Genomic DNA, 17,681 nt, shown 5'->3' with positions numbered 1-17,681 from the left:
TTTGCAAATGAATTAGACAAGGTTTCTACTTCTGCCATCCTAAATCAAAGTGCATTGGAATGGGAGGGATGATTTACTTAAAGTGGATCTCTTTTTAATGGCCAAAAAGCTTTGAGGTGATTTATAATAAAAGCACATACCACGGGAGAATTAAATTAAGATGATAGATAGAGTTAGAGAAATGAGTAAGGACTTAGCTGATATAATACTGGTTAATCTTACTCATCTATAGCAGCCAAATTTTTAAAAGCAAATCTTTTCACTCTTTATGACAGAGAGAGGAGAGGAGGGATATAAACAAATCCTGGGGTAAAAAAGGGGAAAATCACTGTCAGTTCATCCCTTACCAAGGGAAAAAAAATTCTTATATTAGAAAACCCTCTTTCTCTAAATCAAGAAAAATAATGTCATCTCACCCAGCAGACATTTCCTGACAATTTTTATGAGCTCAAAGGAGGTGTGGGAGAATGGAGAGGGGACAGGGCTAAGAGACAGGCTGTCTGTCATGGCCAGTGCACAGCGGTCATTGGACTAAAGTGGTTGAGTAGATGGACTTCTGGACTTAGTCACTGGTTAACTTATGGAGGGTGATGGAGTAAGCAGAAAGAATATGCAGAACTGGGAGTCGTAAAGAGCAGGTAGCACATGATGGTTTGACACTTACTGAATCTGAGGTTCTGGCAGGACATCTATGATGAATCTGTGGCGATTGCTCATCAAGTGAAAGTTTATTGAGCATCAGTGAATGACAAGCTTTAGGAATATAATGGAGCACAAGACAGGCCAGGTTTGTATCCTCAGGGAGTTTGCCATCTAGTGGGGGTGAAAGACAATACACACACACACACACACACACACACACACACACGCAAAAACAAAACAAAACAAAACAAACAAACAACAAAAAAAAACACACCCAAATATTAGCAGGTAGCATGTATTGAACACTTGCCATCTGCCAGGTACTGTTCTAAGTGCCTTAGATGGGCACTTATTGGGCACAACAACCCTGCGTGATAGATGTTAATATTATTACCACTTTACAGGTGAAAACACTGAGGCATAAAGAGAATAAGCAATTGAGCCAGGGACAAAGAGCTAGTAAGTAGCAGTCTGGTTCTAGAACCCATCCACTTTACTATACAGTTTCTCACTAAAGAATAAAGCTGATATTGAGAAAGATAATATTAAATAGTGATAAGGGAAATAATCTAGACCCTGGGACAGAGAATTACAGAGGCAATCACCTTTACATACAGCAACCAGAGAAGGCCTCTCTGAAGAGAAACAGGCTTGTAAACAGTAATGGGAAAAGTGCCAGGCAGAGGGAAATGCTGTGTGAATGCCCTGAGGTAGCAAAGGCCTCGTGAAGACACGGCTGCTGTAGGTAACAAGGGGAATGTGGCATGGCAATTCTAGTGGCACAGTTATTATCATTTCATCCTATCAGCCTGTCTACATAGGCATCATATCCTCCATTTTGCAGGAAGATACTGAGGTTCAGAAACATCTGATTGGTTTTCCAGTCGTGTAGTGGGTAGGTGGTGGGATTCTGTCTGGTAAGCAGTTGAAGATGCAGAGCCCGGAGAGAAGATGAATCTGTAGACCTTGAAGAGAGGCATAAGCCTCCAATGGGTAGCTTCAGCCTTCCAAGTAAAGCAAGAGAGGATGGCCGCATGAGTGGCACTGGAGCCCTGTGGGTGAGGGGCCATGAGAAGTCCCACATGTGGTCTGCCAAGATTCAGCTGTCTGAGTTGGCAGTGGACCCAGTGAGCACAGGCTTTTCTCTCCCCAGCTGCACTGAGGAGCAGACAGAAGGTCAGGGAAGCCCTCCCTACTCTGTGCCTGAGCATGAGGGCCAGGCTGCTCTTCTGGTGACCCTTATACCTCACTGTGCCTGGCAGGACATCATCCTCACGGTGAAGGAGAAGCTGTCGATCAGAAGCACAGAGTACTTTGCACTGGTCCTGGAAGAGCAGTACAGCATCTCCCGGTTGCACCTGCTGCATGAAGAGGAGCTCATCCAGCAGGTACGACCTGCTCCTGCTTCTGGTGAGGAGATCTGGTTGGGCAAGCTGCATGCCCCAGCCAGGACCTTTGGGGACAGGGCTCAGCACATCATCAGGTTTGATGTACTTCTCATGCCCAAAAGGCACAGAGCTCACTCAGCCTGGATAACGAGATGAGAATCGGGTCTAATTTTCATACGAGGTAGGCAGGCCCTGTTTTGTAGATGTGGAGACAAGAGGCTTAGAGAGGTAAGGTGACTTACTCAAGGTAACACAGCCAGTAGAGCCCCATCTTTTTCTTCCAGTTCTGGTGATCTTCCCTTGAACCTGCTGCCTTTGAGATGTCAGGGAAGCATTGATTGCTGTGTCTAAGCCCTTTCTGTGAGACTTACTCCCTGAGCTGGTCCCTAATGGCAGGACAGTGCAAACACAGTCTGTCTGTATCACTCAATCATTCGGTTAGTTCAATAAATCCTTGTTAAATATATACTATTACAAAGATGAGTAGTATTTCCACAATTGGAAAAGGAAAAGAGGAGTGTTAAGCAGGGAAACAGCGTGAGCAAGGCATGACCTCATGGAAGCCACTCTGAGCATTCCTCATTGCAGATAAATTCTTACCCTAGTCACTTACCTGCTAATACTGCTCCATGCAAACTTTTAAAAAAATCACTGGAAAAGAAAATCAAATTAAATCCCAAAGATAGTCGAAGTAAAATAAAAAGTAACATGCAGAATATAGATAATATATACTATGCCATTATTTGTAGAAAAGAATATACATGTAAAGAAGCATGTGTAATGTATATACACTGTTCTTGGGAGTACATATAAGAAACTGGAAGCAGAGATTTCTTCTGGAAAGGGGAACGGGTTGATGGGTCAGTGAGAAACTGTTCTTTGGAGACTTTTACATTTTATACCCATGGGAAAGTCAAGTTAGGAGCAAAGGTCTCTGCTGTCTTGGGAAGCACAAAAACTGAAATTTTTAGGGACTATTTTTCATTGTCTTTTTTTTTTTAAAGTTGTTTTGTGAAATAGCTTTGAGAACAAAAGCAGTGAGAAGATTAATGGTATCTCCCTTACCCATCGCAGGTGGTAGAAAGGGAGGAGTCACATGACTGCCGCTGCCTCTTCAGGGTGTGTTTTGTCCCCAAGGACCCCCTGGACCTCCTGAAAGAAGATCCTGTGGCCTTTGAATACCTCTATCTGCAGGTGACCAGGTCTAATGTTCCTAAAATAACGGAGGTTTTTCTCAAAGATGACACATTGGGTTATTTTGAACATGAGCTTAAGGCAATTAAGCAACTCCCTGGTAGGGCTTATCTTTATCTGGAGGAGAATGGGCCTGCTTACCCCTCAGAATTCCTTTATACCTCACCAGGTTGCTGTGTTAGGAGATTAGTGATATATAAAGAAATTTAAATTTAGTCCTCAATGTAGATGACACATTCCCTAATACCATTTAGGATCTTTAGAGTTACAGTTTTTATTGCTAAAAGGGGCTTTTGTGCTTTAAAGCCTTTTTTTAGAAATGATGAGACTGAGTCTTGGAAAAGTCACATGATAAGCCTGGGTCACCCATTTTGTGGTGGAGCCAAAATGGTTTCCTTGACCCCTAGCCTGGTGCTCCCCCTACTCTACCTCCTTAGGTGAGATTTATTATGTCATTTTCATTCTGATGAAAAAGAATCATTTGGGAGCCATCACCATTTTACAGATAAGATAATTCAAACTAGATGGATTGATTTGCCCAAAGTCTTAACAGAAATGGTGGCAGCAAATAACAAAGACACAACTTTATATTTGTATAATACTGCTTTCATTAGCATTATCTAATTTGAAACTCACAGAAACCATGTAACATAGACTTGACTCTCCTCATTTAGCAATGGGAAGACAGCTGTGTTCAGAGAGTCCTAGTAACTCAACCAAGGTCACACAGCCAAGAGTTGGCAGAGCCAGACCTCAAAGCTGCCCTCCACTGGAGAGAACCAGGAACACCATCCATCTGCTTTTGTTTCCCAATTCCTCTGATCTGATCCCTTCTAGAGCTGCAGCGACGTGCTCCAGGAGCGCTTTGCTGTAGAAATGAAATGTAGCGCCGCGCTCCGACTTGCAGCCCTGCACATCCAGGAACGGATCTACGCGTGCGCCCAGCCACAGAAGATCTCTTTGAAGTACATAGAGTGAGTGGCAGGGGCCTTCTATGTCCCATCAACAGCAGCTGTGTTGCATTGATAACTTGGCTGGTCCCTGGCTGGGATGGCCGGATTCCACAGAAAGCTGATATTCACCTACTACTTAGCCATCTACCCGTTGTCTTCCCATCCATTTCCCTTTCTATCCTCTCCAACCCATTTCCCTTTCTATCCTCTCCAACCCGGCCGGTCAGGCTCTCCCAGTTGTCAAAATCTGGCTGCTCTCTCTGGGGCAGAAGCCAATTCCAGATGGAATGACATAGGATCCCTCCGTAAGTTCCTAGTTCCTGGGAGAATGTCTTGGGAAATCATTTGATAGCCTCAATGAAAAGCTCTTCTGAGGACAGGAATGCCTTGGAAATTCATGTTGTGTGAACCAGTCATGTTGCACTATACTCCTATTAGGGCAGTTTCAAGTCCTGGGATTCCTGATTCTTAGCTTAAAATTTCACTTAGCTCTTGGCACTGTCACCCAGGTTTGCTAACCCTCTCACCAAATCTCAGCTCTATTCTGTCTGGGCATCAAAATCAAATGAGAATCATCTTTAAAAATAAAACAGATCCTGGGCCCTGTCTCTGATATACTAGCTCAAATCTCAAGGGGGTCAAATCTGAGAATCTGTATTTTTAACAAGTTTGTTGGAGGATTTTGAGGCTGTTAGGCTGGCACTATTTTGAAGCATGACCTTAGGGATTCATAAATCCCATGTGTTGCCCCATTAGGGGCATGTGTTATACATGCATGATCATTATTTATCACATATATTACAGTAAAAAAGAGACTGAGATCTCCTGCTCTGAATAACAGTATCACACCTCACCAAGAGTAATGAGCTCCCGGAAAGATCAGTGGGGTTTAATTCCTGAATGGGTATGAGTTTTGTGTGTCTGTTAGGGAGGAGGGGACAAAGTATATATAAATATTTATAAATTCTATTATAAATTTATAAATACAATTTATAAATATTTATACACACATATATGTATATATGTATATATCTTCTGTTGAGAAAGAGGCTCATGATTGCAGTATTCCAGGAACACTAAGTACTGAATCAAATGTAGTTAGGCTCTTCATTAGAGCCAAGTACACTGTAAAAATGGGCCTCCTTGTCTACAATGTCTCATGGCAGGAAAGACTGGGGAATAGAGAACTTTATATCTCCAACTTTACTCCGAAACATGAAAGGCAAAGACATCAAGAAAGCCATAAACTTTCACATGAAGAGGAACCAGAATTTGCTAGAACCTCGACAAAAGGTAATGTATGTGGCTGTAGCCCTTGTCAACCCACACAGCTGTCTGTTGTGAAACCTTAGGGTTTCACATTTTCAACACTGCCTTGATTTTAGGCAACTGAATAACTCTGACTTAATGGTCTTTTTGTTTTCCTACTTAAGCAACTTATTTCTGCTGCCCAGCTACGTTTAAATTATCTACAGATCCTTGGGGAACTCAAGACATATGGCGGGAAAATCTTTAATGCTACTCTAATGGTACGTATTAGAGAACTGTGGAATCACACTCTTTTTTTCTTTTAATTTTTTTTTTCAATTACGATTGACATTCAATATTGTATTAGTTGCAGGTGTACAGCATAATGGTTATGGAGAAATCCCACTATCATAAAAGACCTGACAGGTCCTCTGAAGATCAGTGTATCTTCTAGCCTAAAATTCTTGAGCACTCTGTCATATACTAGAATTTGTTTGGGACACTAAATATTGTACCGGCAGAGAGTGTTTATCATGTCTTTGCTTGGTGCTAGCCCTAGGACAGATGCTGGGAGAGGTGGAGCCGAATAAGAAATGATTTCTACCCTCGAATAGTGGAACAAAGTAGTTAACAAGACAAAACAAAGCCAAGCAATGAGGGAGTCACAGGGATATTGCTGTGGAGTTAGTTTGAAGACAGAAGGTACTACTGCTAGCCTCAGGTCAAGTATGGGAAAAAGAAGGAATTAAAGAAAGGCAAGAAGGTTGGATTTGACTGGTTTTCACAATAGAGGAAAGGCATTCCGAGGAAAGAGTACTGTAAACTCTTTACTCCGGAGCTTTTGGTATATGAAGGTGAAGAGGAAAAATTGGAAATCAAAAGGAAAGATAAGAATGTTAGACCAACTGCCAGGCTGGGGTCCTATTGTTCAGAAGAAAGGAAGAACTAAATGGTGGTCCTGAGAAGAGGAAAGAGAAGCAAAGGAGCCCTCTGCTCTGTTACCCATTCCTCCTCCAGCTTCCTTCCTGGAACCTAGGCCTAGAGCTCTGGGCCTTTCAGCAGTCAGTGACTGGGGGATGTGGATTAAGGGAACTCTCCCCTACCACCCTGGGTCAGCCCAGAACTCTCCAGCACAAAGGCAGACAATTTACCAATTAGAGATTTTTTTTTTTATGTTAACAAATCTCCTTTCAATGGATTTGGAGTACCTCTCAGTCATTTACAGTGATGGATTAATTTAATCAGATTGCTGACCTAACAGTATAGATCAAAAAAGAGAATCAATGTTTTGAGAACAAGGGAGAGTATCAGATAGTTAAGGAGAGGGGAAAATACGTGGAGCCTTGTACAAGTAGATGACCAAAAGGTGGAAAAGAGACTAGATCACAGAAAGGAAGTCTTAAAGGTACAAGAATGACTTCCCATTTTCCCCAGAGCTAATCCTGCTTTCTCCCAGCTCTCCCCAGACCCATCTTTACCTTTCCTGTCTAAGGAAAGAATTGGTGATGGGAGAAGAAGCCAAGCTCATTGAACATGCTCAGGGTGCTTGCTGGGCACTGGGGTCACAAGCGTAGATAAATACAGACTCTTGTCAGGAACTTAGCAGGGAATATGAGACTTGAATATAAATAATTACAATAAGAAGCTACAACTCAGTGCCATGAGAGAAGTACAGGGGAAGTGATATGGGAACAACACAGAGGAAAAGAACTATTCTAGTTTGAGAAGACAGAGATCAGGCAGATATTTTCTATAGATGTTTGCAGTGGATTTTGATGGAAGCTTTTAAAGAAAGTCAGGATTTCAATAGGTAATGATGGCAGGGAAGGGATTCCAAGAGGAGGGCTTGACATGAATATAGGCACGTAGGTGTGAAAGTACTGGTGGTGTTTATAGAACAGGTAACAGTCCTGTGGTTTGACTCTATTGTGAAGGGCTTTAAGGAAGATAAATTTATACTTAATTTAGCTGTAGATGGGACCCGGTTAGTCTGTTGCCTAACTTGCTAGTCTAGGGAGTAGTTATGGGGACCTAAAGTAGGGATCAAGGGGTCTGCAGAGAGAGGTGTCATGTCTCACATGTGCAGTGTATTTTCACCAGCTCGTGAGTAGAAACTAATTCCCCTTCCACCTTTCTGCAGTTACAGGATAGAGAATCCTATGTTGCCCTTCTAGTTGGAGCCAAGTATGGGATAAGCCAAATTATCAATAGCAAACTCAACATCATGTCCACGTTGGCAGAGTTTGCAAACATCAGCCGCATTGAGCTGACAGAAGAGTCTGAGAAAGTGAGCATGGTCAAAGTGTATCTTCAGGACATCAAGGTAACACATGGGGAAGAGATTCTGAATCCAGCTTCTGGAATTTGGGGCTAAATTACTCTAGGATAATTTACATGAGTTTGGACATTAACAAAATCTAACCTCCAACACTTGCTTAAGAGGGTGAATTGTCCATCTTGTCCTGTCAGACAGAAAGTGGTAAACAGGGTGCATTTTCCTAGGCAGTTCCTCAAAGATTTTTGTTTGTTTTTGTTTGCTTGTTTGTTTGTATAAAGTGAGCCAGACCATGTACTTTGCTGATGGCTTAGAAACTTAGATAGGAGTACCAGAGGATTTTATCACATGCATGGGACCAGAATGGCTGCCCAAGAGTAGCAGCAATTAAAATGGGTAAAATGATGCAGGGTACTTCCCACGCCTCTCTGAAAGGCCCTTCATTTATCCCACCTTCTTTTGCTTTAATCTCAACATGCTCAAGGATGATGCTTTATGCTTATCACCTTCTCCCTCCTCCATTTGCTCTTTGCTCCTTTTCTTTCTCTAGGTCAGGTCTTGAAGAGGTCCCACTGTACAAATGAGCAGGGTGGGGGTAGGGATTGGGATGGAGGGGTTGGGGTAGGGGTTGGGGAGAGAGAGGCAGGAGATATTGTAGAGATTCAATGGGAGGAGCCCAATATGCATGTGTGAGCACATGTTTATGTGTGTGCACATGCAGGCGTATATTCATTTTAAGTCTTGTAGGTGAGAATACAAGACATGAGGCCTGCCTGTGGACCATGGCTCGGTTTACTTGGAAGCTCTCATTGGTTCCACATGGCCTTGTTGTCGGTCTTCATTCAGACTGTCCCTTAGCCCTTTATAAGCTGAAGAGTTCTCTTTACCTTCAAAGGTTCTGACATTGCTGCTGGAATCCAACAGTGCAAAAGACCTGGCCTGCCTGATTGCTGGGTACTACAGGCTCTTTGTTGACCCGGTTACCTCCATTTTCCTCTGGCCAGGGAGCAAACAACAGGTTCACCGGGTATCTGCTGAAGAAGGTGAGGTGCTGAGGCTTGCCCCAGTTAGAGAGGCCCATTTCACTGCCTCGTAGTTAAGGGCAGCCTAAAGGGAGGGGGTGAACCGAGTTAAGCTGAGGTTTCCACTTAAGTCAGTAAGAGCTATTTTTCCATTTATTTCCTGGTAAACAGTTGATCTTTCCAAAATCCTACATAGAGAAGTTTTCTTTGTACTTGAGAGTCCACTAAAGCCAAGGAAAGCTGTTGTAGGTCTCTGATTCCCTGTAGAATTTTCTAAAATCATTTCTTAAGATCCACTTTATTTGCCAGGAAAAAGAGATGTCACTTACTTATTCAGAAAGTACAGATGACCTAGCTTCTCTTACATGCTTATGTGCTCTTCCATTCTCTTGAATTACAGTAGAAATTCTCAACCTTAGCTGTATGGAAGATGGGGGTACCTGGAGGTAGAAGGAACTCAGAATCATACCATATAAGGGATGACATAGTGGAGGCCACATGAGCAAAGTTTTCCAGCTCCACTTTTTATCAGGCTTTTGCATCAGCACTATTGATGCAGCATTTTCCCAGTGGTTTTCTGATAAAAGTTCAACAACTGTCTCTGCAGGGTGGGTAGGTAAGTAAGTAAATAAATAAGTACATACATACATACATACGTATGTACATACAAACGAACGAACATACAAACCAACCAACCCACCCACCCTGATTTGAAGCAATTGTCTCATGGTATAAACACTCCCACTGTGGCCAAATTCAAGCTACCAATGTGATATCCCCGAATGTGAAGATGGGGAGAGATGCTCAGTAGCACCTCATTACCTAATATTTTCTCCATAGGACACAATAGTCATAAATAACCTCAAGATGATGATAAGGTAAAATAAAATAACTAGGCAGTGATGAGTTTGGGGTATTTGTTACCATCGTCTTTAACACAACTTATGACAAGGGATGATACCTCAGAGTCTGGCCAGAGAGACGGAGTGGGGCCGACATGGAGGTCTGGTGCTGGGAGGGGCTGCTTCTGCCGGGGCAGGCGGCAGTGGTCAGAGAAGGCGCTCCAGACGGGAAGGCATTTGAACTAGATTTTGAAGAACATGCTTACCCAAAGAAAGGAGGAGCGGTCATGATCTGTGAGAAGCTGCCTGTAGTGGAGCATGGGAAAGGTGCAGGAAGCAATCAGGCTGCTGAGGAGGGCTCGGGGCCACCCTGGAAGGCCTTAGCTCCTGTGGGAGCTCTTAGGCTCTTTCCCACAGGCAGGAGAAGCTGTCAGAGGGTTTAAGTAGAGGAAATGTAATCAGAAATAAGTTTTTAGAAGATCACCTTGGAGGCCTATGCTGGAGGAGGTTAGAGAACTGGCTCAATGCCCCAACTCTCTCTCCATGGATCCCTCCTGAGTACCAGCATCTGGATGAGTCTTCACTCTTCTAAAAGCCCTGTAGCACCAGTGGGTTCTCTAGGCCAGGCTTCAGAGTGGTGCCAGCCACGCAGCCTCGGAACCTCCCATAAATTTTCCAAAAATACAGATTCACAGGTCCTGCTCCTTAGGTATTTGACTTAGTACATTAGGGGTAAAGCCAAGGTTCTTTTTTATGTTTTAAACATGATTCTCATCTGATTTTGATGCCCAGACAGGACAAAACTGAGATCTGGTGAGGGGGTTATCAAACCTCGATAAAGTGAAAACCAATTAAATACCTACCACGTTTCCATGAACAGACAGCTCTCCTTGGAAGTAGGGATGGAGGTAATCCTCTCTCCATTAAGTAGTGCAGATAGATACAGGAGAGGAGGCCTGATGTGGGGAGAACATGCCATCTGGAGTCCCATGGGTCTTGTGTCAGTCCCTATCATGTGACGGGGCCGGGCACATTCCTGGACCTCAGTTTTCTCAACTCGAATATGGGAGAGCTGGCAGCATGGGGGCAGGAAGATATACAGACCTCTGCCAGTCCCCGAATGCTGTTTCATAACCCTTGTTGTCCCTCCCCTGTGTTTCAGGCTATGAGTCCAGGGTGTGTAGTGACTCAGAGGAATCCTCGGAAGTAGACTGCGTGCTGGAGCCTCTCTCTGACCGATGCCTGACAAAGCTGGGCCCTTGCAGACCACTTATAAAAGAGGAGCAGCCTCCTGGGGACAGCCCCACACCTGAAGTGGCCAAAAGAAGCCCGAGCACCTGTGGGGCCAGCAGCATGACAGACAGTGCCGAGTCCGAGGCATCAGACTCAGCCAACACCGAGAGCCGAGGTTGCAGAACCAGCGGCTCCAGTGAGTCCATGGATGCCCTGGAAGAGGATGACTTGGATGCCTGCTCCTCCAGCAGGTCTGGCTTCTTCCACTTTGGCTCACCAGGCTTCCCAGAGAGAGTTGATTCTGACAGCCAAGAGGAGAAGAGCAGGATTGAAACCAGTGCTTTCCTCTGTCTCTTGGACCTGGCCCAGAGGGCCAACCCTCAGTGCCAGAAGACAGAGCTTTCTGAGAGTCCTGCTCCTGGGACATTCAGCTGGGGACCAGAACTGAGTGCTGTCAGGCTGGACCCCAGGCTGTATGAGGGCAGCCAGACCTACTACTACAACCTGTGCTCCAATGTCTCCCCAGCCAGCCACCTGAGTGATAGCTCAGAGAGCACAGCTTCCCGGCAGGGTGGGGGCCCACCAGCCTGGGGCCAGCAGGGCTGGACTGAGGCCCAGCCCAGTGCCATGCTGGAAGCCCTGGCCCCTGCCTATGAGGATGGCAGCTCGGATGAGGAATACTATGATGCAGCTGACAAGCTCACCTCGCCGGACAGCCTCTCAGGTGAGCTCTCCTTCACAGGTCTGCAGACTCAGCAGGTAGCTCCTGAGAATGCGCTGGGACAGGGACCAAGCTTGAGGGAAAACACTTGAGTAAAGCAGGGTCATGGTTCTCTCTGAGGAGGCCAGCCTGGGCTCAGTGGACTAAATTACAAGTATCATGACTTCAAGTCAGGGCTATAAGGGAAGTTCAGGGAACTGTGGGCAAGTAGAGATGGGAGGCATTCATCTAACAGTGGAAATCAGGGAAAGTTTCCTAGAAGAGGTGGCAAATAGACTGAGCCTTGTGAGGTAGACAGAATTTACATGGAAAAAGATTCGACAGGAGCGCCCAGCAGAGGGAAGCAGCAATGTCATTATTATTGACTCTGAACCTACATTAAATGAGGACTTGAAACAAAAAGAACCTACCTGACAGCCGTTGGTGGCCCCTTAAGCCTTATGGCTTAAGTGACTGACATAGGCAGGAAGATCTGTTGGTCATGTTTCTCTCAGGCTCCTCATCCCTCCCTCCATAGAGTATGGGAGTCTTTCCACACAAAATGACTTCCCAGCTGACCTGAGATCCTTGCAGGACATTTACACACTCTCTCTCTCTCTCTCTCTCTCTCTCTCTCTCTCTCTCTCTCTCTCTCTCTCTGTCTGTCTCTTTGTCTGTCTGTCTCTCTGTCTCTCTCTCTCTCTCTCATACACACTCACACACACACACACACACACTGCATGCTGTAGAAAAAAAATTGGAAAATAGCACACAGACATTAAGTGTGACTAGGAGCTGGAGAAGCTATAGCCCTTGTATTTCTGTTCCAGACCTTTCCTGTTGTTCCCTTCCCTCGAGTGGCTTCTCATTGCTCATAGGAGAAAGGCCAGCTCTTTAGCAGCCTCTGGAAACTCTTTGAGGCTCTCTGTGACATGGCCTCTGCCTCTCTCCTTCTCCTGAGTTCTTTCTCTGCATTCCTGCCACACCAACCTCCTTTCCATTCTTTAAAGTGCCAAGCTCTTCCCCACCCTGAGCCTTTGCACATGCTGCTCTTTCTGCTTGAAGCACTCCTCACCTTGATCTCGGGCTGCTAATACCCATCCATCTATCGGGCCCCACCTGGAAATTCTTCTTTCAGGAACTTTAACCAGGCCACCAAGACTAGGGCAGACCTCCCCATCCATCCCTGTCACATCTTCCTACAGCACCCTGTATGCTTCCTGCCTGGCACTTGGTACTGCCTGTAATTATTTATTTGGTTTTGTGTTGATGTTTCTCTCAATTACTAGACTGGGAACTCCTTTGAGTGTAGGAGCTGTGCATCTCTCACTCATGTCTGTGTCCCCAGCACCTAGTACCTGGAAGTTGTTGCTAAGTGAATGAATGAACTCTCCACCATCTACCCTGAGTTCATTAATTGACAATGTACCTAGGGAAAGGAGAAACGTTTCTAGGAGCTGAAGAAGCTGCAACAGTGGCTAGATATTACACTGCTCCCCAAAGAACCCAGCCAACTTCCATCCATGCCCTGAGCCTTGCCCTGTTGGGCTAGCCATTGTGCTGGGAGCGAGATGGGAACATGAGAGACCTAAGTCAAAGCCTTCCTCTAGTCAAGGACATAGGTCCATACGGGACACTCCCTTTTTTATATAGAACCAGTGTGGTACTGGGGAGACAGCTCAGAACTGGGACTCTTGGCCCCTGACTCTCTGTGAAAGCCTCTCCTTTTTTGGTCTCAGAAACATCTTTGATCAGTGGCTGTCAGTGGCCTAGAGCAGCGGCTCCAAAATGTGACTGGGCATCAAAATCACCCAAGGGACCTACTTGAAATGCTATAGATTCTTAGGTCCCAGCCTCAGAGATTCCAAGAGGTCTGAGGAGCAGCCGAGGATTCCATAAGGTTTTTCATAAGGTGAAGCCATGTTGGAAACAACTGGTTTGATTATAAGAGCCCTCTGATTCTCAAGTGCTAGGCTGTGATCGTCATTCCTTCTAGCTGATTCCCAGGACTTCTTCACAAAAATGCTTCTCTGCTCAGAAAGCTCCATCCTTGTGTGCACAAAACCCCACACCTTGCATCTGAGAGTCATGACTACTTTTTGTCAAAAGAAAGCTCCTTTAGAACCCTCACATGTAGTTACAATAGTAACAGCAACAGCAGCAGCAGCATCTTCCTTTAAAGTGAACACCTGTTAGGCACAAGCCTTGTGCTGGATGCTTGATAAGCATGAATTCTTTTAACCTGCATGGCAGTGCTGCTTAGGATATAAGAGAGCTTAGAAAATTTCCATAAAGGTGAAAAACTGCTTCAGACAACAGCAGCAACTGGACCAGGAGGCTGGGTACCTCTTGGTCATACTGTCAGGATCCTGTGGCTGTAAAGAATGAGCTCTATTTTTATTTTTATTTTTAAATCAATGTGTTTGAGTTTGAAATTCTAGGAAATGAGTGGCTGGCTTTCCGGGTCATACATAAATCTGACCCTTCGACAGGGCACCTTCATTGATAGTTCTAGCAGACTGTAATCACTGGGGAGATGTCATTCCCTGAAAGGAAGTTGGGGTACTGTGACCAAATGACAATGAAATGGATCTTGAGCAACCAAGAATCAAAAAAGTGTTCACCCCAATTATTATCCCAATCTTTCAGATGAGGAAGTTGAGGAAATCAAGATTTAATTTGCCCAAGGTTATACAGCCCAGCTAGGGTTTGAACTGAATCCTGAGTCCTGAGCCCAAGCCTGTAAGCCTCTTTGTTTTTCTGCTTTTTATGTACTTTTTTCTTTTTGACTTTCAGGGCCCGGAGCAGCTTCTGTTGCAGAACCCAGTACCACAAACTTGCCGAGTAAGGCTAGCACCTATAGCCCTAAAGACAGCCTGAATCCTGGGCTAGACAGAGGAGAGTCAAGCAGAAGGGGAGGGACAAAGAAGTATGCCAAGACCCTGAGAAAAAGAAGGTCTTTTCTACAAACTGACTACACTTGTCAGGTCTCATTTCCTCTGGCGCCCTCAGCTTCCCTAGAGAGCATGGAGGACCTGTGCTACTATGACAGGGAGCCCTACCTGGCCCTTGGTGCACCCTCTCCAACTGTGTCCTCTCTGCAGGATATGCAAAGTGAGCCTGGCCTCCTGGAGACCAAGGCCCTGGGGCTGCTGGCTCCCCTGAGGGAGGCCAAGAACAAAAATCCAGCCTCCCGGGTCATGGAGATGGAGCCCGAGACCATGGAAACCAAGTCGGTCATCGACTCTCGAGTGTCTTCTATTTCTGCCATTCGCCTCCGGATTAACCCCAGTCCTAGAGAGAATTCTGGGGGTGCCCCTGTGACTGCCATTGTTGCCAGTTCCCTAGCAAGTACCCCTAACTGTCCCAACTTGGGTTCATCCGGCCCAGATGCTGCTCAGACAGGGCCTTCCCAAACCTTATCTTCATTTCAAGACTCAGATGGCAGTGCCCCCAAAGAACTCTCCACAGAGCTTGGGGACAGCACCTCCTGCCTTTCCAGTGCTGACCCTAACCCAGACAGAGTCTGCCTGACCATCACCCTGGGGCCACATCATGTCTCTCAGGGAGACACACGAGAGCTGAGAGGAGTCGGGCTGAAAGCAGGGCTAGGATCTTTGTTTACAAATCAGATGCAAGAAACTGCCCCCAAATACACAGAGCCTTTGTCATCTCCTCAGGATAAGCCTAAAAGTGGCGAATGTGAAATAAATTCAGGAGAAAAGATGGCTTCTTTCCCTACAAAGGAGGAGCAGCTATCTTTGGAGCATGATGGAGAAGTTACAAACAAAAATGGCACCAATTTATTTCAGGATGACTCTGGGAAAGATTCAGGTGACCCTAAAGGTGATGTGTCGAATGCTATTCCACACACTATTGGTGTTAGTGATCCAGATGGTGGAATAATAGCCTCTCTCACCTTGAAGACTCCTGTAACAGGAACTGAGCTGACCCCACCACTCTCTCCCACAGACCCCAAAGGACAAAGCAGAGAAACCCCAGGGCAAGCTTGCCGGGCCCAAGAACAAAAACTACTGGCAGAGCTAGATTTAGACCCTGATTTCTTGCTTGAGAACCAGACCATCCCATCAGGCTTCCCTATAGAGAGGGTCAAAGCAGAGCCACTTAGCCATGTACTAGAGGAAGACACAGCCCACAGAGACAATCCTCAGCAGGTCTGTTTTAATCCTAGTCCTCTGCAAGAACCACTACCAAGTCCCCAAGGGGAGCCTCACTTAGAAAGTTTAAACCATTGTTCACTATCAGAAAGCAAAGATAAAAGCCCTAGTATCTGCCTTCCTGCTGAGAAGTCTTTCTTGTGCTTTGCCCCGGAAAGCCATCCTAAAGTTTCTGCCAGTCTTAGGATGGCCACATCTTTGGGGTTTGCTGGGGTGAATGAGACCATGGCCCCCAGGATTGGGATGGAGCAGTGCAGCTGCCAGTTCTCTTATGCCACGTGCTTCCGCAGCCTGCAGCCTGAGACAGAGGATGAAGACAGGGACTTGAGAGCACACTCCACAGCCCCCCTCACCTCACCGCCCTCTGCAGGAAGCCGGCTGGCCCTGCCCTGGAGGCATGCCCGGGCCCACAGCTGCAGCACTGAGCCCCCATCAAGGAATAGCCACATCTGGCCGGAGTACTGCTCCAGGGCTCTGAGACAGCTGAAAGCTGCCCCCACCAGCACCCCAGAGGGCTTCATCCGACTCACAGAGAGCTTGCTGGAATTACAAGACATTTTAGAAGCTTCCTGGGGGAATGGGAACAAACACCCCCCAGAGAAGTGTACCTGGCACTTTTCTGAAAGCCGGAGCCACCTCTGCATGGGCTCCCAGAAGCTCCTGTCAAGCTGTCAGCATGTGATCAGAATGGACCAGTCCCCCGAAGAGATGCAGGGTGCCGTGCGTGACACCTTCCAGCACCTGGTCCAGCTGGCTGGCCTGTGCTTCCAGTTCACAGACTGCAACCGCTGCTCCGCCCGGCACAGGGAAGCAGCAGGGAACCTGAGGGACGTGGTGTACACCTACTGCCAGTTTGTGGAGGCCGCCAAGCTGACCTGCGAGAGAGGCTACCATGACCTGAGTGTTAAACTTTTGGCCCGTCAGTGCACGGCCCTCACAGCTGCCGTGTTCTGTTTGACACAGAAGTTCCGGGCATCCACTGCCTTGTGAGCAGGCTGGCTGCCCAAGTCCCCTGCCCTGGACACTTACCCGAGAAGCCCCTTCCATTCCGCCATCCACTCTCTCAAATGTTTACTATTTAGAGCATTCAAATAAATTGCTGCTTAATCTTGATCTGAATCATACAGAGCAATATGTTTGAGTCAAAACATTCACTCATATTCATTCAACATACATTCCCTGAATACCTGCTCTGGGCCAGGCCATGGGCTAGGAGCTTAGGGATATAAAGAGCAGTAAGACAAGTCCCTCCCTGGTCAGGATGCTCACAGACCCACTGGGGATACAGATAAACAGATTACCATCAGTAAAGTGTGTATTCTAAAAGGAGCATACCCTGGGGGTGTGGAAGCAAGAAATCACAAACTGTTCCAAGAGGGCAGGGATGAGTGAAGAAGGTGGGGGTCACTGAAAAACATAATCTTCTCATACCACACTGACTTGGCAATAACTTTTGCAAAAGGGAACGAATACATGTGATATTTGATAAATTCTATCTTCCCAATTTTCGCTGTTCAACACCTGCACTAGGAGGCCTGGTTCTTTTTGGTTGCCTTGCTGTGACAAGCACAGGTTACCACTAGGTGGCAGTAAGTTCATTAGCTGCAAGGCCACACTCATCCAGGTGTGCTCTGTGCTTTATCTGAAATGATTGCACCCCTTAACCTTGCACCCTATTTTTGTTTTAAATAACTAAAAAGCCAAACATTAAAGCCCTGAATTATATTTGCCTTTTAAAGAATAATTTTAGAGCAAAGTAAATATATTCAGTAACTTTCTCACTAATTCCAGTTGAGCCAGTTAATTCCAGTTAATCTTGATGAAACCTTAGACAAGCTACTTAATTTCTCAGTGCTTTGGCTTTCTCTTCTGTAAATTAGAGATACTAATGGTACCTGCTTTGTAGGGTAGAAATCTAGTAAATAACCTAGTAAATACTCAGAACGTAATAACCCACAGCCTTTATGAATGCCTCTCGTAGTCTGAAATCCTTCCCTGCATTTTGT

General features: G+C 45.8%; 1 protein-coding gene across 8 annotated transcripts in view; it reads left to right on the top strand.

The window, feature by feature from the left end:
* Positions 1 to 16,787, top strand: part of FRMPD1 (FERM and PDZ domain containing 1) — a 116,602-nt gene extending 99,815 nt beyond the window's left edge. For 6 of the 8 annotated variants that reach the window (XM_016146233.2, XM_016146230.2, XM_036239003.1 and 3 more), the window contains 9 exons: positions 1,905 to 2,030; positions 3,105 to 3,224; positions 4,062 to 4,198; positions 5,344 to 5,470; positions 5,611 to 5,706; positions 7,566 to 7,748; positions 8,596 to 8,743; positions 10,727 to 11,521; positions 14,294 to 16,771. In XM_016146233.2, coding sequence (XP_016001719.2) covers positions 1,905 to 2,030; positions 3,105 to 3,224; positions 4,062 to 4,198; positions 5,344 to 5,470; positions 5,611 to 5,706; positions 7,566 to 7,748; positions 8,596 to 8,743; positions 10,727 to 11,521; positions 14,294 to 16,665 — 4,104 coding nt within the window. In that variant the 3' untranslated portion in view covers positions 16,666 to 16,771. Of the gene's footprint in view, positions 1 to 1,904; positions 2,031 to 3,104; positions 3,225 to 4,061; positions 4,199 to 5,343; positions 5,471 to 5,610; positions 5,707 to 7,565; positions 7,749 to 8,595; positions 8,744 to 10,726; positions 11,522 to 14,293 lie in introns of all 8 variants that reach the window. The other 2 variants (XM_036239004.1, XM_016146232.2) reach the window with 1 other exon arrangement.
* The last annotated feature ends 894 nt before the right edge of the window (positions 16,788 to 17,681 follow it).

The sequence above is a fragment of the Rousettus aegyptiacus genome, unplaced genomic scaffold (assembly GCF_014176215.1).
Source record: "Rousettus aegyptiacus isolate mRouAeg1 unplaced genomic scaffold, mRouAeg1.p scaffold_m13_p_3, whole genome shotgun sequence".
Classification (NCBI taxonomy): domain Eukaryota; kingdom Metazoa; phylum Chordata; class Mammalia; order Chiroptera; family Pteropodidae; genus Rousettus; species Rousettus aegyptiacus.
This window is presented reverse-complemented; position numbering and strand designations above follow the sequence as displayed.